General features: G+C 37.5%; 1 protein-coding gene across 2 annotated transcripts in view; it reads left to right on the top strand.

The window, feature by feature from the left end:
• The window catches only part of LOC146999667 (X-linked lymphocyte-regulated protein PM1-like), a 29,104-nt gene extending 8,224 nt beyond the window's left edge, over positions 1-20,880 (top strand). For both annotated transcript variants that reach the window (XM_085834463.1, XM_085834462.1), the window contains 5 exons: positions 5,555-5,624; positions 6,167-6,201; positions 16,988-17,105; positions 17,932-18,030; positions 20,713-20,880. In XM_085834463.1, the coding sequence (XP_085690589.1) occupies positions 5,555-5,624; positions 6,167-6,201; positions 16,988-17,105; positions 17,932-18,001 (293 nt within the window). In that variant the 3' untranslated portion in view covers positions 18,002-18,030; positions 20,713-20,880. The remainder of the gene's footprint in view (positions 1-5,554; positions 5,625-6,166; positions 6,202-16,987; positions 17,106-17,931; positions 18,031-20,712) is intronic.
• The last annotated feature ends 2,377 nt before the right edge of the window (positions 20,881-23,257 follow it).

Below are 23,257 nucleotides of genomic sequence, written 5' to 3'. Positions count from 1 at the left end.
GGGCCTCTTTGCTCATGGGGTATTGTTGTATCAGTTTTCAGTGTCACAATGATGGGGTGCACCCTCTTTGCCTCTCTTATATCCCACGTCTCTGCCCAGCATTTAGGATATCTCCCTTACCTGGTCCCTTCTAATACTTTTCTTGACAGGGATTGAGGCTCATGTAATCTATATTCTTCTTCTAATTTTAAAGTTCAAATTATAGAGATAGAGGCTTGCCAAGGGATTGAAGTTCCTTCAAAAGAAAAGCTTATTTGGACTTTTAAATTTGCTACTATGTCTCTTCTAAACAATGTGGAGGGGCATTCAGTAATGATGAGGAAGGAATCAGTTACTTGGCTTACTCCTAGATTAATTTTCATATCAGTGGTCCAAGATTATGGTTTCTGTCTTTTTTTTGTGTGTGTGTGTTTTCTAGACAGGGTTTCTCTGTGTTGCCTTGGCTCTCCTGGAACTCACTCTGTAGACTAGGCTGACCTCGAACTCAGAAATTCGCCTGCCTCTGCCTCCCGAGTGCTGTGATTAAAGGCATGTGCTACCACGCAAGGTGAGAATGGTTTCTGAACAGTAGCCCCAATTACTTCATTTTTCTGGTTACTCAATTTCTCTAGTGACTTTGTCAGGACTGAAAAAACTGTTCTGATACCAAGAAGGGAAGTCGTAGGGGTCTCTTCCACAGTTAGGTTTACACTAGTCTCAGGGAATGGGTCTGTGCCCCATATCCCCTAGTCATCATCCTCTGGAGTAAGGACTTAGTTGTTCTGATATCAGTCTCTTTCATGGCACAGTCTCTTGCCCAGTGTCCCTTTTCTTTACAGTACCCACATTGGTCCTTATGTAGAGGTGGTCGTAAAGGTCCTATGGAGTTCTGAGGTCTTTTTGGCCCTGTGTTGCCCAGGTACCCTGTCTGCCTTCTCCCTCCAACTTTTTTATAAACTTCCTTATCACTTGCAAATGTATCCAAAATCCTATTTAAAATTCTTGCCTGCCTTCCATCTCATCTACTTTCTCTTGCCTCAGCTGCTCTCTATTCTCTTTCTCCTATTTCTTTTTAGTCTCTCTCTTATGGTACACTCTCTGCCTCCTTAACCAGATCTTGCAAAGATAGTGTTTACAGACTCTCTAGACACTGTAACATTCTCCTAATGGCAGAAGCAGACTGCCCAATGAAAGCCATGGCCAGAGCGGCCTGCTGGCTCTCTGACACAGGGAGTGTAAGGCCTGTATGCTTCTAAGAGGCACTCTAGAAACTCTGCTCCTTTTCCTCTTGTAGGATCCCTCTTACCTTGGCCACATTGCTGGGTTGTCTGTCAGCTCCTCTCATTCCTGGTAATGTATCCCTGCGCCAAAATTTCAACTGCTCACTACCTTCAGGCCTGTTAGGGTACCAGTCACTATGTGTCAGAGGGGGAAGCATGCATCTATTTCATTTGGAAGTTGTGTCAGCCATCCATTTGCCGCCAGCACATTCATTCTTACTTCCAGCAGAATCCTTTTCTTATCTGTGTGATAAAAATAACCCTTAAAAGCTGTTGACAGTCATCCCAAGTTGTCTGATGAGAGAACATGAGAGATTCCATTAGATTAGTAAGGGTAGAGGGGTTTTCAGAGAAGGCGGCGTGATTTGCCTTCCAATTATAAAGATCAGAGAAGGAAAAAGACCAGTAATGAAGAGGCTGCAGTTCCGAGGTCTGCTGGAGTAGGCCATAAGTACCTAAAGCCAGCAAGGTTGTTGAGTCTAGTCTCTCTGGGCTCCATGCTCATTTGTCTTGTGTTCCAGCAGCTGGACCCTCCCCCGTGTCTCCAGTGGTACCCTGGTGAGGTATCTGGGAGAGACCGTTTAGTGTTATGAGGGTGTGGTGTTACAATATTCTGGAGGTTCTTCTATCTCTGGATAGATCTTGGGAGGAGCCAAGGGTTGCAGTTCACCCCCCAACATATTTATCTTAGGGTTTTTTTTGTTTGTTTGTTTTTTTGTTTTGTTTTGTTTTGTTTTGTTTTGTTTTTGGTGAGTGGTGGAAAGCTAGGACTCGGGAGTCCAGCTTGTTTTTCTGAACCCAAGGCTTCAACCAGGATGGGGTCAGGTGAGCTTCCTGCGCGGAAATTTCCGAGATGTCAATGTAGGGTGCTTGTTCTGGTTGAGACCCTAGTCTCTTCTGTGCAACAACATCTTTAACTGCAGAAATCACAATCAGTTCAATAGTGCCCTCTGTTGGCCAAGTAACACCAAAAGCCGGCCATTTCGTTGAGAAGAAAGTTCTCCAAAATTTCTTTCTGACATCTACAAACAGACTGTGAATCCTAGTAGTAATTTCAGTTCAATTTTCAAGATTCAGTCCAAGAGTAGTGCTAATAGTCTGTCCCATCATCAGAGTCACATACAGGGAGACAAACACTATATATATATATATATATATATATATATATATATATATATATATATATAAACAGAAACAGACAGCTGAGTGAGCACATGCTCACTTGGCACCCAGTAACAGAAACAGACAGCCAAGTGAGCACACTCTCATTTGGCACCTCGATTGGAGATCTCCATGCATCCCTGGAGCTCCCTCAGACCTTCTGGGACGTCTCCCAGTGCAGCAAGTGGTTATGACTAACATGTCTGTCAGTATCCCTGCCCTCCATCCAGAACAGGGTTGCTCTCAGGAGTGCAGACAACTGCAAACCATAATGCTGAATTCAAACACAGCCGACAGACAAAGACATAGCAAAGACAGGATTCTACCTCCTAGTGGGGTCTCTGAGAACTGGGGTAGGCCTCCTGGTGTATGAGAACGCACATGTAAGACTCCCGAAGTTGGGCTTCCACTCATGTGCCGGAATGAGCTGGACAGCAAACTCGAGACATAATCACACCTGATGCAAACTACAAGACGTTTTATTATCAGCTAGCTGAGAATGATGTCCTTCTACCGTACAGGGTGGGGAATTCAACCCCGAGTGGTGACAGTGGGGGGCTTTTAACAGCTAGCTGAGGAATTGGGAAGAGTTGGGAGGATAGCTAGGAGGAGGTGGGTAGAGTTGGGAGGAGTTGGGAGGAGTTGGGAGGAACTGGGTGCAGTTGGGAGGAGATGGGAAGAGTTGGGAGGAGTGTTCTTCTCTGCCCAGATGTCTTTGGTAAAATTACAATTATCACATCTCTGGCTGTAAGGCTCAGAAACAAAAAAGGCTTTTTGCAGGCTATAGTTAACAAAGAGCTTCTTTCTAGCTGTATGTTTAGAGATTAGGGAAAACAAGCTTGGGGAAAGTCCAGGGGCTTTACCTTCCAGGGAGAAACGCTCTAAGTGGAGGTCTCACACATGAAGATCTGATAGAAATCTGATGGGTTCATCAGATCCTGGGCTTTTTTTGGTTGGGAGACTATTAATGACTGCTTCTATTTCTTTAGGGGTTATGGGAGTAATTACAGGATTTATCTGATACTGATTTCAATTTCGTACCTATTATCTCTCTAGATAAGTGTGCATTTTTTGCTTATTTCGTTATTTTCATTTTTTTTTGAATACATGCTTGTTTTATAAGATCTGATCTGGATTTCCTAAGTTTCTGTTGTTATGGCTCCCTTTTCAATTTTGGTTTTGTGAATTTGGTTACTGTCTCTTTGCCCTGTAGTTAGTCTGGCTAATATTTTATCTATCTTCTTGATTTTCTCAAAGAATCAGCTCCTAATTTGTTTGATTTGTGTGTGTGTGTGTGTGTGTGTGTGTGTGTGTGTGTGTGTGTGTGTGTGTGTAGAATTCCTTTGTTTCCATTTGGTTGATTTCAACCCTGAGATTGATTATTTCCTGCCTTCTACTCCTCTTGAGTGAATTTACTTCCTTTGTTTCTAGAATGTTTAGGTGTGCTGTCAACCTACTCCTATATCCTCTGTCCAATTTTTATTTGGAGGCATTCATAGCTATGAGTTTCCTTCTTAGAACTGCTTTCATTGTGTCCCATAACTTTTGGTATGTTGCAGATCCATTTTCATTAAACTCTAAAAAGTCTTAAATTTATTTCTATTTCCTCCTTGCCCAAGTTATCACTCACTATATTGTTGTTCACCTACTATGTTTATGTGTGTTTTCAATTATTTATAACATTATTGAAAATCAACCTTAGTCCTTGGTGATCAGGTAGGATGCATGGGATTATTACAACATTTTTATATCTGTTAAGGCATGTTTTGGGACTGATTATATGGAGAAGGCATCATGAGGTGCTGAGAAGAATGGGCATCATTTTGTTTTAGGGTAAAATGTTCTATAGATATCAACTAATCTATTTGTTTCATAACTTCTGTTAGGTTCCCTGAGTCCCATTTAATTTTTGATTCCAGTATCTGTCTATTAATGAGGGAGGGGAGTTCTGCTATTATTGTCTTGGGTACAATGTGTGATTTGAGCTCTACTAAAGTTTCTTATAGGAATGTGAATGCCATTGCATTTGATGTATAAATGTTCAGAATTGGGAGTTCATCTTGGTAAATTTTAACTTTGATGAATATGAAGTGTCCCTTTTAGTCTTTTTTGATAACTTTGGGTTGAAAGTCAAATTTATTTGATATTAGAATTGCTACTCAAGCTTGTTTCTTTGGAACATTATCTTGGAAAATTGTTTTCCAGCCTTTTACTCTGAAGTAATATCTGTCTTTGTCCCTGAGGTTTGTTTCTGGTATGATGGGTCTTGCTTACAAATCCAGTCTGTTAGTCTATGTCTTTTTATTGGTGAATTGATCCCCTCATATTAAGAGATACTAAGGAAAAGTCTTTGTTGCTTCCTGATATTTTGGTGGAATTTTTTCATGTAGCTATCTTCTTTTATGTTTGCTTCAAGATAAATGTCTTGCTTTTTCGAGAGTGTAATTTCCCTCCTTATATTGGAGTTTTCCCTTTATTATCCCTTGGAGGGCTGGATTTGTTCAAAAATATTGTGTAAATATTGTTTTTTCATGGAATACCTTCTTTTCTCAAACTATGGTAAGATATTTTTGCTGTGTATTATAGCCTTGGCTGGCATTTCTGTATGATATATGCCCAGGATCTTATGACTTTCATAGTCTCAGAGGTTAAGTTAGGTATAGTTCTGATAAGTCTTCCTTTATAAGTTACTTGAAATTTCCCATATTGCTTTTAATATTCTTTCTTTCATTCTGTTCTTTTTTCTTTTACCTTTTTTTTTGCATTTGATGTTTGGATTATTATATGATGGCAGGAATTTCTCTTCTGGTCTAAACTATTTGGAGTTTTGTAGGCTTCTTGTATATTCACGGGAAACACTTTTTTTAGGTTAGGGAAATTTTCTTCTATAATTTTGTTGAATATACTCACTGTCCCTATAGTTTGGAAAAATTACTTTTCATCGATACCTATTATCCTTGTTTCGTCATCTCTTTGTGTCCTGGATTTCATCGATGTAATTATTTCCTTTCTAAAATCTCTTTCAAAAACTCACATGGGCAGTTTCTTGAGAGAAATTCAAATCTTTAGTACTTTATTATCTATTACTTATATAGCATCCATTCAAATGTTTCTATTTTCTCTTGTCAATACAGTAAAGAAGAGCCCAGCATTTGACAAAGATGAGAATATATCGACTCACATAAAAAAGGATGGAGATATGCGGTAAAATTTTCTATAGAGTATTTCAATAGAGTTCAATAGAGTACTTCATAAGTAGTGTTTGTGATCCCTTCACTGGAGAAGTAGATTCAGGAAGATGAACAATTCAAAGTCAGACACTACTATATGTTGTGTTCAAGCCCAGATTGAGGTCCTTGAGACATTGTGATCACAAACACATAGCAACTCATACAGTAGGACCATCTGCATGAGATCTTCCCAGGTATACACAAAAAGAAAAGGAAAAACATCAAAAGAATAAGAGGGGGCCATCTGGGAAGAAGAAGGGTCTCAACAGGAGTCGTAGAGGTATGAATAAACTACTGTGGGGTGTAAATGTATGAATTGTAAAAAGTAAATCATACAAGTTCACTTTGGTAGTCCACCATGTATTTTATATGTATATGTCATTTGTTCCGAACCAAACATATATTTATTATAAATAATTAAAAAAAGGTTCTGTTTAAAGTTTTCTGTGGGGAAGAAAAATGTCCTACCAGTTCACGATATTTCTTACATTAATTTTTATATTCCTTTCTTAACAGAGGTGAACTAGACAGTATGTTGGATAAATCTGGAGGTACGTGTTTTTGGAGGTTTTTGCCTGATTTTTGAAGAGGTCAGAAGAGGGAATCAGATCTCTATAACCCCTATACCATAGGGGATAATTTTAGATTTCACAGTAATTGTAGTTCTCTTTAAAACCCATATGAGATGACTTCTCAACCAACATTCAAAATGAATGATTAGCTGAAGGTGTAGCTCAGTGGTAAAATAACATGTAAAAGTTATGAGTTTCATCTTCAGTGGGCAAAACAAAAAAAGAAAAAAAAAACAAAACAAAACAAAACCCAACCAACCCACCAAATTAACAAAAAAAAAACTACCAAACAAACAAAATACTGCAATAAGCCTCTCCAATGAAATGTTAGTTTGTGCAGTTTTCCAAATCAACTTCAGATTGTAAAGTGAGCAAGAAACCCAATTTGTTGTAAGGAAACGAGCAAAACCGGCATTAAGCATTTTAGGAGCCTAAACTTAGGCATGATTAGAGAGAGAGAGGGAAAAATGAAGAGAGTGGCTACAAGCTGTTTTGGTAAAATGCTTGCCTTGAAAGTATATGGAGTTAAGGTGGGGACATAGAATCCACTTAAAAAATGCAGGCTGCAACCCAGTGTTGAGTAGGTGGAGACACCTTGTTGGCTAGCAAGGCTAGTGGCATTGGTGAGCTGCAGATTCTGAGAGACCATGTCTCAAGTTTTAAGTTTGGTCAGCTAGTGATGTCACATGCCTTAATTCCAGCAATTGGGAGGCAGAGGCAGGGAGATTTCTGAGTTTGAGGCCAGCTTGGTATACAGGGTGAGTTCCAGGACAACCAAGGCTATACAGAGAAACCCTGTCTTGAATAAAAAAATAAAATTAAAGTAAGTTGGAATATGATTAGAATGCAGTAGATGTCTATTTGTGGCTTTCTTGTGTACACTCATACTGAAATATATACACATCATTTTTTTTGCTGAAACTCTTTTTAAGATTTACACAATCCAGTAAAATTATGGTGTTTTTTTTTTCTTTCTTGAAATAGATAATATTAAGAAAGTGTCATAATTTTATGATCTCTCCTGTATAGTAAAAATGAACATCTATCGAGAGACATGATCCAGCACACCTTAAAACATGCAAAGGACAGGGATGGAAAGATGGCTTAGAAATTAAGAGCACTTGTTGTTCTTGGACAGAACCAAGTTTTAGTTCCTAGAACCCACATAATGGCTCACAACCATTTTTAATTCTATATCCAGGGGTTTTGGAATTCTCTTCTAGTTTCTATGAACAACATACATGCAGGTTGTATAAATACAAACATGCAAAAACACATTACATAAAAAATAAAACAATTTAAATTACAATCAAGAGGCCCTTCATCTGAAAAAAAAAGTAGGAGAGTCTTTTAGGGGTTCATTTATTTTAACTTTCAAGTTAGTATTGCAAACTTGGAAAATGGAAAGCCTCTGGGTATTAGTAGCAGCTAAAATACTACCTCCCTTTTGCTGCTTGGATGACAGATGAGTGATAAAGCCTAACTCGCCCTTAGTACACATGTGAAAACACGACCAATCAGCAAGGGGCTGTGCTGAGATTGCTTTCCTGCTATCCAAACCCTGTTAACCAGTATGCTTTGTAGTGGTCATGGAAGCCCAGTTCTTGAGGAAGATATGTGCGTGAGGAAGCATGGTAGGGAGAAGTCTCAGTGGAGGTAGTCAATTGTCTGTTGAAAGATGGTTAATCCTGTTTGAGCTGGAGGTCTGTGTTGGGATGAAGGTGGAAGGGTGGACGTGTTACTTCAAGAGTAAGGAGAGGAGGTGACTCTCACTGGACTCAGGAAGGTACTGCTTCCATGTTCACAATTGACTTTCCCATCGGCATCTGCTGAGAAAAACAGAGAACTTCACTAAGGGCAGGAGTTTGCACAGAATAGCTCCTAGCAGAAAGCAGGAATGCCAGGGTATTGCAGACCCTGAAAGTCTTCTTGGGGCCTGGAGATGTGAGGTGTGAGTAAACTGGATGTCAGTTAGTGGCACCAACAGACTAAAACCTTCTTTTTGCTGCTGCTGCCCAACAGGAATTCATTATAAATAAACTAAAGACCAGTCTTCATTTTCTTCTACCTGTTGTTAAAATGCCAGATTGCTGAAATTTCTATATATAGTCTCCAAACTGCCTCAAAATACAGAGGCTGCTCTCAGCCTCAGAAGTACTGGGACTTCAGACATAATTTAGGCCAGGCAGTCTTTATTTATATGTTGTTTTGGTTTAGGGAAGTAAGCTGTAACTCTATATCTCAGGATTGTCTGAATCCTCAATTGCAGCTTGGACTAGCCTTGAACCTAAAGTCCTCATCCTTACAAAATGTACCTGGACCTGAGGAAACATGTATATTTTATTTTTTTATATTTAATTTTTTTATCCTTTTTTTTTTCATTGTTGAAGTTTGAAACCAGTACTTCTTGCTGTAGCAGTAAAATATTTGTCCAAACAGGAAGAACTTTATATTTTAGATCTGCTTTAGGTTTGTATTGTGATGAAACAGATTGAGGAGCTTGGTTGTGATAAAAGCAACCATGATTTCATTTGGAGACTGAGATGCAGAGACATTTACTCTAATTTATCAAAAACTTAGCAGGAATGGTACCAAAATTTATATCATCCTGAGATTACATATAAACCTACTTGAAGTCACAGTTAAAGCCATAATTTTGTTTGTGTGTGTGTGTGTGTGTGTGTGTTTGTGTCTGTGTGTGTCTGTGTTTATTTACATTTCAAATATTAGCCTTTTCCTGATTTCACCCCAGAAAGTTTCTATTCCATTCGACCCTCCCTGTGCTTCTATGAGCATGTTCTCCCAACCACCCACTCCCACATTTCTACTGTGGCAGTTACCTGCACTTGGGCATACAGCCTTCACAGGATCACAGGACCAAGGACCTCTTCTCTCACTGATGTCTGACAATGCCATCCTCTAATATATATGTAGCTGGAATCATGGATCCCCCTCTTTGTTTGGTGGCATAGTCCCTGGGTGCTCTGGGGGGTTACTTGTTTCATATTGATGTTCTTCCTGTAAGGTTAGAAACCCCTTAAGCTCCTTCAGTCCTTCCTCATCCCCTCCACTGGGGACCCCATGATCAGGATGTGACCATCAACCTCTGTTCTTGCCAAGCTCTGGCAGTGCCTCTTATAAGACAGTCATATTCAGCTCCTGTCAGCAAGCACATGGTATCGACAATAGTGAATGTGTCTGCTGTCTGTGTATGGGATGGATCCATATGTTGGGCAGACCCTGGATGGTCTGTTTGGTTCGTATTGATATTCTTCCTATAAGGTTGCAAACCCCTTCAGCTCCTTCAGTCCTTCCTCTAACTCCTCCACTGGGAACCCCATGATCAGTCTGATTGCTGGCTGTGAGATTCAGTCTCTGTTCCTACAAAGCTCTGGCAGAGCCTCTCAGGAGACAGCCTTATTAGGCTACTGTCAGCAAGTACTTGTTGGTATCTACAATGGTGACTGGGTCTGGTGTCTGTACTGGGTCTGTATATGAGATGGTTCCACAGGTTGTGCAGATTCTGTGTGGTCATTCCTTCAGTCTGTGCCCTGAACTTTGTCTCAATATTTCCTCCCAGTAGTATTTTGTTCCCCATTCTAAGGCCCGAAACACCCTCACTTTTGTCTTCCTTCTACTTGAGCTTCATGTGGACTGTGAATTACATTTTGGGTATTCTGAGATTTTAGGCTAATACCCAATTATCAGTGAGTGCATACCATGTTTTTTACTTTGGGGTTTTGTTACCTCATATAGGATGATATAATTTAGATCCATCCATTTGCCTGTGAATTTCATAAAGCCATTGTCTCTGTACCATTACCATACACTTTTTTTTTTAATCACTATTTTTGTATAATACAGATTGAGGTCACGGATGATTCCCCCTGAAGTTCTTTTATTGTTGAGATCTGTTTTTCGATATTCTGGGGTTTTGATATTCCGAATGATTTTGCATATTGCTGTTTCTATCGCTATGAAGAATTGAATTTGAATTTTGATGGAGAGTGCATGGAATCTGTAGATTGCTTTTGGCAAGACATCCACTTTTACTAAATTAATCGGGTCACCAATCTATGAAGCATGGGAGATCTTTCCATCTTCTGAGATTTGTAATTTCTTTCTTCAGAGAATTGAAGTTCTTGTCATGGAGATCTTTCACTTGCTTGGTTTGAGTCACACCAAGGTATTATAATTTGTGACTTTTGATAGGTGTTGTTTCCATAATTTCTTTTCAGCCTGTTTATCCTTTGAGTAGAGGAAAGCTACTGATTTGTTTCAGTTAATTGTATATCTAGCCACTTTGATGAAGTTGTTTTTAAGGTTTACAGGTTCTCTGGTGGAATTTTTGGGGTCACTTAAATATACTATTTTATCATCTTCTAATAGTGATATTTTGACTTCTTCCTTTCCAATTTTTTATTCCTTTGACGTCTCTTGTTGTCTATTTGCTCTGGGTAGAACTTCTAGTACTATAGTGAACAAGTAGGGAGAGACTGAGAATCCTTGTCTAGTCCTGTCTTGTCTTATTTTAGTGGGATTGCATCAAGTTTCTCTCCATTTAATTTGATCCCAGAAGTTAGAGTCACGCCAAGGTATTTTTTATTATTTGTGACTATTAAGAAGGGTGTTGTTACCTAATTCCTTTCTCAGCCTGTTTATTCTTTGTGTAGAGAAAGGCCATTGACTTGTTTGAGTTAATTTTAAATCCAGCTACTTCACCGAAACTGTTTATCATGTTTAGGAGTTGTCTGGTATAATTTTTAGGGTCACTTATATATACCATCATATCCTCTGCAAAAATAGATATTTTGACTTCTTCCTTGCCAATTTGTGTCCCCTTGATTTCCTTTTGTTGTCGAACTGCTCTGGCTAAGATGTCAAGTACAATATTGAATAGGAGGGAAGAAAGTGGGCAGCCTTGTCTAGTCTCTGATTTTAGTGGGTTTGCTTCCAGCTTTTCACCATTTATTTTGACGTTGGCTACTGGTTTTCTGTAGATTGCTTTTATCATGTTTCGGTTTGGGCCTTGAATTCCTAATCTTTCCAAGACTATTAACATGAAACGGTGTTGGATTTTGTCAATGCTTTCTCCGCATCTAAGCAGATGATCCTGTGGTTTTTGTCTTTGAGTTTGTTTATATAATGGATTACATTGATGGATTTACATATATTAAACCATCCCTGCATCCCTGAAATTAAACCTACTTGGTCATGATGGATGATTATTTTAATGTGTTCTTGGAATCAGTTAGCAAGATTTTATTGAATATTTTTGCATCGATATTCGTAAGAGAAATTGGTCTTAAGTAATCCATCTTTGTTAGATCTTTCTGTGGTTTAGGTATCAAAGTAATTGTTGCTTCACAGATTGAGTTGGGTAGAGTACATTCTGCTTCTATTTTGTGGAATTGTTAGTGAAGAACTGGAATTAGATCGTCTTTAAAGGTCTGATAGAACTCTCCACAAAACCCATCTGGTCCTGGGCTATTTTTGGTGGGGAGACTAATAATGACTTCTTCTATTCCTTTAGGGGATATGGGATTGTTTAGATCATTAACTTGATTCTGGTTTAACTTTGGTACCTTCTATCTGTCTAGAAATGTGTCCATTTTGTCCATGTTTTCCAGAGTATAACCTTTTGTAGAAGGATCTGATGGAGTTTTGGATTTCTTAAGGATCTGTTGTTATGTCTCCCTTTTCATTTCTGATTTTGTCAATTAGGATGCTGTCCATGTCCCCTCTAGTGAGTCTGGCTAAGTGTTTATCTATCTTGTTGATTTTCTCAAAGAACCAGATCCTCGTTTGATTGATTCTTTGAATAGTTCTTGTTTCCACTTGGTTGATTTCACTCCTGAGTTCAATTATTTCCTGCCTTCTACTCCTCTTGGGTGAATTTGCTTCCTTTTGTCCTGGAACTTTTATTTGTGTTGTAAACTACTAGTGTGTGCTCTCTCTAGTTTCTTTTTGAGGCACTCAGAGCTATGAGTTTCCCTCTTAGATATGCTTTCACTGTGTCCCAGAAGTTTGGGTATGTTGTGGCTTCATTTTCATTAAACTCTAAAATGTCTTGTATTTCTTTCTCTATTCCTTCATTGACGAAGGTATCATTGAGAAGAATGTTGTTCAGTTTCCACATGAATGTTGGCTTTCCTTTATTAATGTTGTTATTGACGATCATCCATAGTCCATGGTGGTCTGATAGAATGCAATGGGGCAATTGCAATATTTTTGTATCTGTTGAATACTGTTTTGTGACAAATTATATGGTCAGTTTTGGAGAAGATACCATGAGGTGCTGAGAAGAAGGTATATCCTTCTGTTTTAGGATACAATCTTCTGTAGATATCTGTTAAGTTTATTTGTTTCATAACTTCTGTAAGTTTCATTGTGTCCCTGTTTAGTTTCTGTTTCCACAATCTGTCTATTGATGAAAGTGTGTTGAAGTCTCACACTATGCAATGTGTGCTTTGAGCTTTACTAAAGTTTATTTAATGAATTTGACTGCCCTTGTATTTGAGCATAGATATTCAGAATTGAGGGTTCCTCTAGGAGAATTTTACCTTTGATGAGTATGAAGTGTCCCACCTTCTCATTTATGATAACTTTGGGTTGGAAGTTGATTTTATTCGATATTAGAATGGTTACTCCAACTTGTTTCTTCAGACCATTTGCTTGGAAAATTGTTTTCCAGACTTTCACTCTGAGGTAGTGTTTGTCTTTTTCCTTAAGATGGGTTTCCTCTAAACAGCAAAATATTGTGTCCTGTTTTTATAGCCAGTCGTTAGTCTATGTCTCTTTATTGGGGAATTGAGTCCAGTGATATTAAGAGACATTAAGGAAAAGTAAATGTTGCTTCCTATTATTTTTGTTGTTAGAGTTGGCATTTTGTTCTTGTGTCTGCCTTCTTTTTGGTTAGTTGAAGAATTACTTTGTTGCTTTTTATAGGGCGTGGTTTCTGTTCTTGTATTGTTTTGTTTTGTTTGTTTTTTAGTTTTGTTTTTTCCTGCTATTATCCTTTGAAGGGCTGGACTGGTGGAAAGATAATGTGTGAATTTAGTTTTGTCATGGAATACTTTGGTTTCTCCATCAATGGTAATTGAGTGTTTGGCTGGTTATAGTATCCTAGGCTGGCATTTGTGTTAACTTAGTGTCTGTATAACATCTGTCCAGGATCGTCTGGCTTTCATAGTCTCTGGTGAAAAGTCTGGTGTTTTTCTGATAGGCCTGCCTTTATATGTTACTTGACCTTTTTCCCTTACTGCTTTTAATATTCTCTCTTTATTTTTTGTTTTGATTATTATGTGTCAAGAGGAATTACTTTTCTGGTCCAGTCTATTTGTAGTTCTGTAGGCTTCTTGTATGTTCATGTGCATGCCTTTCTTTAGGTTTGGTAAGTTTTCTTCTATAATTTTGTTGAAGATATTTGCTGGCCCTTTAAGTTGAAAATCTTCATTCTCATCTACTCCTATTATCCATAGTTTTTGTCTTCTCATTGTGTTCTGGATTTCCTGGATGTTTTGAGTTAGGATCTTTTTGCATTTTGTATTTTCTTTGATTGTTGTGCCAATGTTCTCTATGGAATGTTCTGCACCTGAGATTCTCTCTTCCATCTCTTGTATTATGTTGCTGATGCTCAAGTCTATGGTTCCAGATTTCTTTCCTAGGGTTTCTATCTTCAGCGTTGCCTCACTTTGGGTTTTTTTTTTTTTTTTTTATTGTGTCTACTTCTCTTTTAAGGTCTTGGATGATGTTATTTATTCCATCACCTGTTTGGTCGTGTTTTCCTGCAATTTTTTAAGGGATTTTTTTTTTTTTTTTTTTTGGTCTTCAACCTGTTTAGCAGTGTTCTTCTATATATCTTTAAGTGAGTTATTAAAGTTCTTCTTGATGTCCTCTACCATCATCATGAGATATGCTTTTAAATCCTGGTCTATCTTTTTGGGTTTTTTGGGGTGCCCAGGATTGTGTAGGGTGGGAGTACTGCGTGCTGATGATGGTGAGTGGTCTTGGTTTCTGTTAAAAAATTCTTATGTTTGCCTTTTTCGATCTGGTAATCTGTGGAGTGAGTTGTTATAGCTGTCTCTGGTTAGAGCTTGTTCCTCAGGTTATTATGTTAGCCTCTATCAGAAAACCTGGGTGTCTAGCTCTCTCCTGAGTTTTAGTCGTCAGAGTACTCTCTGCAGGCAAGCTCTCCTCTTGCAGGGAAGGTGCCCAGATATGTGGTGTTCAAATCTGCCTCCTAGCAGAAGTTGTGTTCCACTCACCAGAGGGCCTAAGATCCCATGGAAAGTTCTCTGGGGACTTTGGGGGTGTCCGTAGACTCGGAGCCCATGTTGCCCCAGTGCTAGTGTCAACTGGAAGGGATTTGTGACTCTGGTCAGGCCGGGTTTTCTGCTTCCCTCCTTAATGCTGTCTCAGGTCCTTCAAGATTGGATTGGAGAAGAAGTTGTGTTCAATTCACCAGAGGTTCTAAGATTCTGTGGAGAGTCCTGTGGGGACCTTGTTGGTGTCTGCAGATTCCATGCCTAAGTGCCCAGGTGCTGGCTTCAAGTTGCCTCTTGAATCCTGAAATCCTGGTGTGAAAAATCTCCTGAGATCCTGCTGTGTCAGAGCTCTTGGGAGTTTAGCTTTCTCTGTGTGTTGCAAGGTTTGGTGGGGTGCCAGATCCCGAGGTTTTCTCTGGACAGAGATGCAAGCCACAAGGAACCCGTGCCTCTGCCTGGGAGGTTGTTTTTGTTGCCCTGGATCTTGTGGTGGTCCTAGTTACACAGGGTGCTGCAAAAGATGCTGAGTCCTCAGCTGTGATCGTCTGTCAGAACTCCAGTGTTCCTGGGTGTGTTTTCACATCTCTTGAGAGTCAAGCTTCCTTTGTGATCATGTGATCTTGGGCACTTCAGAGTACATTGGAGTGGGACTCCCTCTGGATGTCTTAAGAGTGGTTTCTGAGCCAGGATCTCAGGTCTGCCCTATGTACAGGTTCAGTCAGGAAGAAATCCAGGCCACTGGCCTGGCAGGATTTCCTCTGTCCCTAGATCTTTTGGGACTCAGTTACACCTGATGTGGGGGCCTTTACTATGATCCTGCGAGTGGTAGAGCACCTGGAAGTTGAGTTTCCTCTGGCTCTTGTGGGATTAGGTGCAGAGTCAGATCCCAAGGTCTACTCATGACACAGACTCTTGCAAATATTTTTGATTTAGCATCGTGGAATAATTTTTTCCTGTGATACAAAATGAAAATGGTGCTTTGGTGTGACATTAATGAAACTTAATTTTTATTTTTTGTATGTTCTTGTCTGTGGTACATATATACACATGTGGAGGGCAGAGGAGGATGTTGGGTGATGCTCTATTACTTTTCATCTTATTTCCTTAAGACAGGTCTTTCACCAAATGCAGGTAGACAAGCATCCAGCAAGACCTAGCAATTCTCACTCTGTCAACCACAGTGCTGTTCTTGTAGAAACAACCATCCATGGTTGGTTTTGTAGATGGGTACTAGATTCTAATTTGTGAAATTCCTCTTTTCACAGTAGGCCCTCAAGTTTTGAGGCATCTTCATAACTTCTTTGAAGGGATTTTAAGAGGAAAAAATTGATGTAAACACTTTTACAGTTCCATGTACTTAAACCTAAGTGATATGTATACAAAATTCTGTACATGAAACATATTTTCATTGACCCAGTTTTAATTTTATATTTAGTCAGTTCCTTTTCTAGGATGCCTCTGTGCTTCTTTCTTTATATGGCACAGTGGAAAACTGAATTCTTTAAAGTAACCCTTATTACTTTTTTTTACATTTTATTTTATAGGTATGGTTGTTTTGCTCTCACGTGTGTATGTGTACAACATGTGTGTCTGGTACCTGTGGAGTCTTGATGAAACCATTGAATCCCCTGCATCTGAAGTTATATGCTGTGAGCCACCTTGTGGGTGCAGGGAATCCAATCTCAGATCTCTGGAAGGGATCCAGTGTTCTTAACTACTGAATTATCTTTCCAATACTCTCATTGGCTTTTATGGTGCATGCAGAATTTAGAACAGGGCATCACATCCTCTGGAACTGGAGTTGGAGATATTTGTGCACATCATGTAGGTGCTAGGATTCAAACTCAGGTTTGCTTGTGACAGGGTCTCATTTTGTAGCTCAGGCTGTCCTGGAACTCACTATGTCGACCAGGTTAACCTGGAACTCACAAAGATCTGCCTGTTTTTGCCTCCAGAGTACTAGGATTAAAATGGAACCAATATGCCTGGCTGCCATCTTATTTGAAATTGAATATTTTAAATAATGTGTCTAACAATTCCACAGTCAAGTTTGTTCTTTCAGTTGCATTATCTTTTGTAGATTTAGAAAAGAATTAGCCTGTATTAAAAGTGTTTCCCTATGAAGAATTAAAGCCCACCTTTGATCCTTTGTTTCGTGCATTTGTTCTTTGGAAACTGTTCTTGAAGCTTAAAATTATTTTACTTACAGAAATTAAAATTCAGATAAGATTAGATATTTCTTTTCTAAAATACATGGAGTGTTTTTTTTTTTCTGTGTTGTGGAATATTTCTGTAGACTTTACTGGTTGAACATCCTTCATCTGAACATACAAAACCCTAAAGTATTCTAAAGTATGAAGCATGTTGGTGATATCTTTCATTTAATTTTAAGTTTTCTTGGCATTATTGAATGGATTTTATCTATTATCTATATCTATTTTTATGAATACATGGAATCACTAAAGTTTCTTCAAAATGACCCTTAATTTTTAATATAGGTGACATTTATAAGAAGCTTCACATAAAGAAAATATGGATGGAAATGTATATGAAAGATTCTTTCAATGGCAGCAACCAGAAATTAGAAAGGCTTTGCAAAAAGAAAAATCGAAAGAGGTAGAGTTGTTAGATTTGTAGGACCACATGTGTATCATTTTAAAAATTATATATGGCTGAAGTTTAAAAAAATATATCACGTCTGATCCTTTAGTAAAAATATGTGGCTTTCATTTTGTCTAAACAGTTAACCCTATAACTTATTGCCTTCAAGGAAACTAAATCAAATTCTTAGAAATCTGTGAAAATTTTATTTTCTTCTTTAAGTAACTGTTAATGAGATTTTAAATTTAATTTACATTCATTGTGGAAATACAGAAGTCCTGCACATAGTCTTAGAAATGTAATTTATGGATTATTATGCTTAACAATATGGAAAAACAACAACTACAGTTACATATGTGGGCATTATCTATATTTTAATTGACTTATGTTTTACACTATGTCTTAACTGAGGCAATATATGAAAAATAAATTAGACCTTATATTTGGTAGGAAATAATGAAAAAACACTGTGAAATATAATTATTTCTCATATATATAGGATTTATATTTATATTCATTTTTATTTATCATTATATTCATAGTTATATTTATAGTTATATTCATATTCACATTCATATTTTTACATTTATATTTATTTTTATTTATATATATTTATATTTATATATACACACACAAACTAATTTAATTTTGAAAAGGTAAAATATAAAAGAATACTTCTCTCATAATATGTTATGGGAAAAAATCTATAATGATTTCCCATTAGATAATTTTATACTGCTATTTTTCTCTTTATAATATGAAATGATCAATTTAATTTGTTTTGAGTGTTCTTTTTCATATTGGTATGAAATATGACTGCTTTCATTACTGTGCTTTACAGGAAGAACATCAATAAAAAAATATGTGATCAGTATATAACTACATTTCAGAAGTCTGATATGGATGTATAGAAATTCAATGAAGAAAAAGAAAATCAGCGGTTGGTACCATAACTAACTTTATATTTAACCTAGTATAACTAAGTATCAAGTAGGAATGGAGAAACAAGCCTTGATTTGGGCACATGAAACTAAATGAAGTTTCACTATCTATCTATACTTGGCTCTGTTGTAGTCCTACTGAGATGTAAACCACTGATCACATACTATATCAATGAAAAACACTAGGCGTTTTATGGTAGACCAGATCATAAATTTTCAAGAGGCAGACATTTGCAGAAAGATGAAGAGAGGATTACCAGTGTCTACAAAATGAAGCACAATACACCAGAGCTGAAAGGAGAGAGAAAGCTTATTTACTGATGTCATCTGGACTCTTTTGTTAATATTAGAACACCAACTCAAATTGGCAAATACATTCTTACAATCTTAAACTTAGTACAAATTTAGTAACAACAGTGGATGGAAACAACCTTTCTCAACAGTCCTGGCAGAATATTCCTTTGGAAGAATATCACCAAAACATTTTATATCATCTCTCCTTTACTGTACCAATAACTGCAGTCATCACATGGTTTCCAAGTAAGATCTGAGACAACGATGATCTTATTAACTAATTTTATTTTTTACTTGATTGGTTAATAGTTTGGAAAGTATTCAATTGGAAATGAACAGTAAAACAATTCTTGCCTCCGAAGGCATTGATGAAGGTACCATTATGAGTCAGTTCAGGAAAGAGATGGGAACTAAAGACTAAATAAATAAATAATTAATTAAATAAATAAATAAATAAATAAACAAACAAACAAACAAATAAATAAATACTCCAATTGAAGGCAATTTTTAAACATTGACCTCGGGATGAAATTTCAAGGATGAGTGATCATCCATGTACATGAGGAGTCTAAAGACAGCCCCTCAGAGTACTTCAATATTTGTAAATCTGCATGAGGCAGCTGGTGAGTGGGAGCCATTAATGGAAGAGAACAATTGGTAGAAAGAAAACTACCATGAGTGAAGGAAAATTTTGAAGAAGAAAAGATCACTAACTGTGTCATATTCTGCAAATGGGCAAAATAAGATTGATTTTCAGGGCTGGAAGATGGTTTAGTTGGTAATTTTTCTCCTGTGTAGGCATGGAGACCCGAGCTTATATTCGCTGATCAGCATGCATGCACACACCACCACCACCACCACCACCACCATCACCAAAAACAACAAACTAGCAAAACTAAAAAAAGCCACCACCAACACAACAACAACAACAAAAAAAAGTTGGTGTATTGGTGAGCATTTTACAAAGACCAAACTCAGATTTAATTCAGAGATAAGAAGATTCCCAGATCTTCGTAGCAACCAGGTGTAGCATAATGGATGAATTCTAGGTTCAGTGAGATTCTGTCTCCGAAAGAGTAGCGTGCAACCGAAGAAGACACCCAATATTAACCCTTTGTCTCCATATGTATGCAGGTGTATTTTTTTTAAAGGTAAACTTAACAAATTGGAGGTCAATTTACTTAATAAAGATGATTTGAGTGGAAATGTGAGGTACAAAACTGATCACAGTGAATAAAGGACAAAATAGGTATGTAGTAGCCCAAGGAGAAAAGGTGTAAAAGATTGTCTTAATATTTTTTTTTAAATGAAAATTACCATGGTTGTGTGCCAACATAAAGAATACAAAGAGAACTTTATGTTACTACTTCCCTGTGTTACTTGAGATTGGATCCTAGAGAAAACCAATCAGCAACTAAAATTTGTCCTCAGACATATTTTTATACTTTATTTTGAGGCAGTGTATCTTTATTGATCATGAGTATTCATGACCTTGTGATCATTCTAAATCAAACTTTATAAAACTTAGTTCTATAGGCATTACATTGACGGCCAGCTAGAGTCATAAATGTAAAATCAAAATTAAAATTGCTGTAACTTTTGACAATAGTTGAGACAAAGGAAAACCTTGGAGTTAGTAAAAAACAAGTATATGTCATCCTTAAGAATGGAAGAGAAGGTAGAAGACATGGCACATACACATGTGTGTGTGTGGGGGGGAGGTAGATACGGAGATGATGTAGTGAACTACCTCCTTGGATTGCTTATGCTATTTAGCAAAATGATGACATTATATGGTAAAAGCATTAACGCTAGCTAGAGTTAAGCTTCCCAGACTAGGATATTTCCAAGTTCATGTTTGCATGGTGCATGCCTATAAATATAAGTATTTGGGAGGCTAAGGTCATTCTGTGCATTATGGAAAATTCTTTTTCATTAAAAAAAAAGTTTTCTTACCCCACAATTGGTAGCATAATTTTATTTCATGTTATTTTAAAAATATAAGTATATTTAGACATAATCGTTGTCAAAAATTTAAGTCAGTTGGAAGATTATTCCTTTTATGTTTCATATGGAATTATTTTTGCTCATGTATATATTTTATTATTGGAGATACATAACTGCTTGATTGTTAGCTTAGCATTCATGCTGCATGGCAGTAACACCAAAAATAAACAGAATTGTTATAGTAATGTTTTCCTTTTACCTTTGTAGAACAATTATCAAAAAGAACAACAAGCATTGAAAGTAACCCTAATCCTAATCCTAACCCTAACACTAACCCTAATCCCAACCCTACCTAACCCTTACCCTATAAATCATTTTCACAGAATCTTTCATATTTGTATTAATGGGAGATTATTTAATGAAGTTCTTTTCTGTTTTAGGGTTTGATGAACTTGGGGACCAACAACTAAGATATGCTTTGTGATACAGATGGTGAACGTAGAAAAAATGTCTGTGTTTAAAAGAGACATCATGGAGAATACTCTGAAGTACTTTTCTAATTTCCAATCTTCAAACTAATGAAGCATGCACATTTTTCACTTGCTTGTACATTTGTAACCAAATTAAAAAAAATTGCTAACTTTTTTGTCTCCTATAAAACAGAGTTTGAAAGGTTCTTTCATCCTTGTTATTCTGATGCTTCTCTGAAGGAAGTTAAATATCAATGATGTGATTACAAAGTTAACTAGGAGGTATACCTTTAGAGTCAAAATACAACTCCTTTATTTTTTAACATCTCTAATCATTTTCTTGTTTAATTATAAGAGCATATTTATATTAACTTCCAAATAAAATCTAAAAGAATATGTGAATGGAAAATAGCCCGTTGGACCAAACTTCCCCACACTATTGTAGTGAGTTATTTATAATTTATTCTTTAATCTTTCTTCTAAGTCCAGACTTTATCGCCCCCCTAGTCCACCCTCTGACTGTTACAAATCCCATACCCCCTTCCCATATGCCCCCATACCCCCATGCCCCCAAGCCCCCACACCCCATCTCCAAGAGTATGTCCCCACCATCCAGCCTCTACCTCACCAGACCTCCCTTCTCCCTGGGGCCTCCTTTCCCTTGAGGATTGGATGTACCTTATCTGACTGAGTCCAGACCCGGCAGTCTTATGCTGTATATTTATTGTGGGCTTCATATCAGCTGGTGTATGATGCCTAGGTGCTGGCTCAGTGTCTGAGTGATCCTGGGAAATCTGAGTCTGTTGGTCCTACTACTGGGTAGCCCTCTTCCTCAGATTCTTCCAGCTTTTTTCCCCAATTCATCCACAGGTGTTCCCAGCTTCTGTCCATTGGTTGCATATAAATTTCAGCATCTGACTCTTTCGCCTGTTGGTTTGGTCTTTCAGAGGGCAGTCATGATAAGCTCATTTTTTGTGAGCATATGATAGCATAAGTAATAGTGTCAGGCCTTGATGCCTCTCCTTGAGCTGGATTTCAATTTGGTCCATTCACTGGATCTCCTTTTCTTTAGGCTTTTCTCCATTTTTTTTTCCCTACAGTTCTTTCAGACAGAAACAATTCTGTGTTAGAACTTTTAACTTTGGGATGATAATCCCATCTTTCAACTTGATGTCCTGTACCTCCACTGGAGGAGGACTCTACAAGTTCCCTCTCCCCCTTGTAGGGCATTTCCTCTTAGATCCCTCCTCCATGTCCTTAGGGTCTCTCACCTCCCAGGTCTCTGATATATTCTAGAGGGTTTTTTCACCTCCTATCTGACAAAGTTGCCTGTTTCCATTCTTTGTGCTTGTCCTCAGTGCTTCAGTCCTGTTCAACACCCCAATACCTGATCATGTTCCTTTCTTCACCTTCTTGTCCACTTTCCCACCCAGGCTCCTCCCTCCCCATCACTGCCGTGTTTTTTTTTTAAACTTCTTAACATTTCTTATTGTTTTTAATCATACAGATAATTGAAATTTGTTTTTGATTCATTATCTTATTAGTTTCCAAAGGTACAAGATACAAATATAGAAGGTAAATTGGATTGATTTATTTCATTTTTGAGATAGGCACTTAGTATGTTGTGTATTGTCCAGGGAGGTCTAGAATATTTAGGGCCAAGGTGATCTCACCATTGCATGTAGGTGTTATTACAGGTATGTGACAACATACCTGGCTTATATTGTTCTTAAGAAATTAGTCCCACCAAAAAAAAAAAAAACACAACAAAAAATCAAAACAAAACAACAACAAAAACAACAACAAAAAAAACTTATAAAAACTATAAAATTAACACCACCAGCTCTGAGAGATGAAAATATTTTCTGATTACTTACAAAATTCATTGAAAGAAATTATTTCTTTCTTGAAACAAACTAAACTACTAACTGTGGGACAGAATAAAAGAACTGATTAGCCCCCTCTCTCTGTTCCAGGCCCAGCCTCTCTATGCCCATTTTTCTTGTTTCTGTAGCTCTCTGGCTCTCTCTTTGTTCCCAGCTTCCCATCTATCTATTCTCTGCTCCACTTTTTTCTGACCTAATGATTTTGCATTTGTCTGTATGCCTTTGTACCTCTCCCAGTTCCTCACTCCTCTACCGTCTCCCAATAAATCCCTTCATAGTAGGTCTGTTGCATGGTGTAATTTCTCAAGGGCAACACTTGCATAAGCCCACCAAAGGTATTCCTTTGCCATGTTATAGTTCATAACACTAACACATTAAATGCAACTGACAAAATCTATAAATTTTTGTTTGAGACATGGATTTTTGTATTCTCATAAAAGCATCAAAACATCATTTCATTTGGTTTGGCCTTCAGATAAATTACACCTAAACTTACCTAATCATTAAGGATACTTCACATGGGTCTTCAAACATAAATGATCAAGGATGTCTTCTATTTCGATGTTCAGCAAACATATAGAAATTTGATTTAAACAAAACCAAAAAAACACACTTAGACAAAAATGTCC

Source organism: Mus caroli, unplaced genomic scaffold (assembly GCF_978045245.1).
Source record: "Mus caroli unplaced genomic scaffold, Mus_caroli_1 scaffold_75, whole genome shotgun sequence".
Classification (NCBI taxonomy): Eukaryota; Metazoa; Chordata; class Mammalia; order Rodentia; family Muridae; genus Mus; species Mus caroli.
This window is presented reverse-complemented; position numbering and strand designations above follow the sequence as displayed.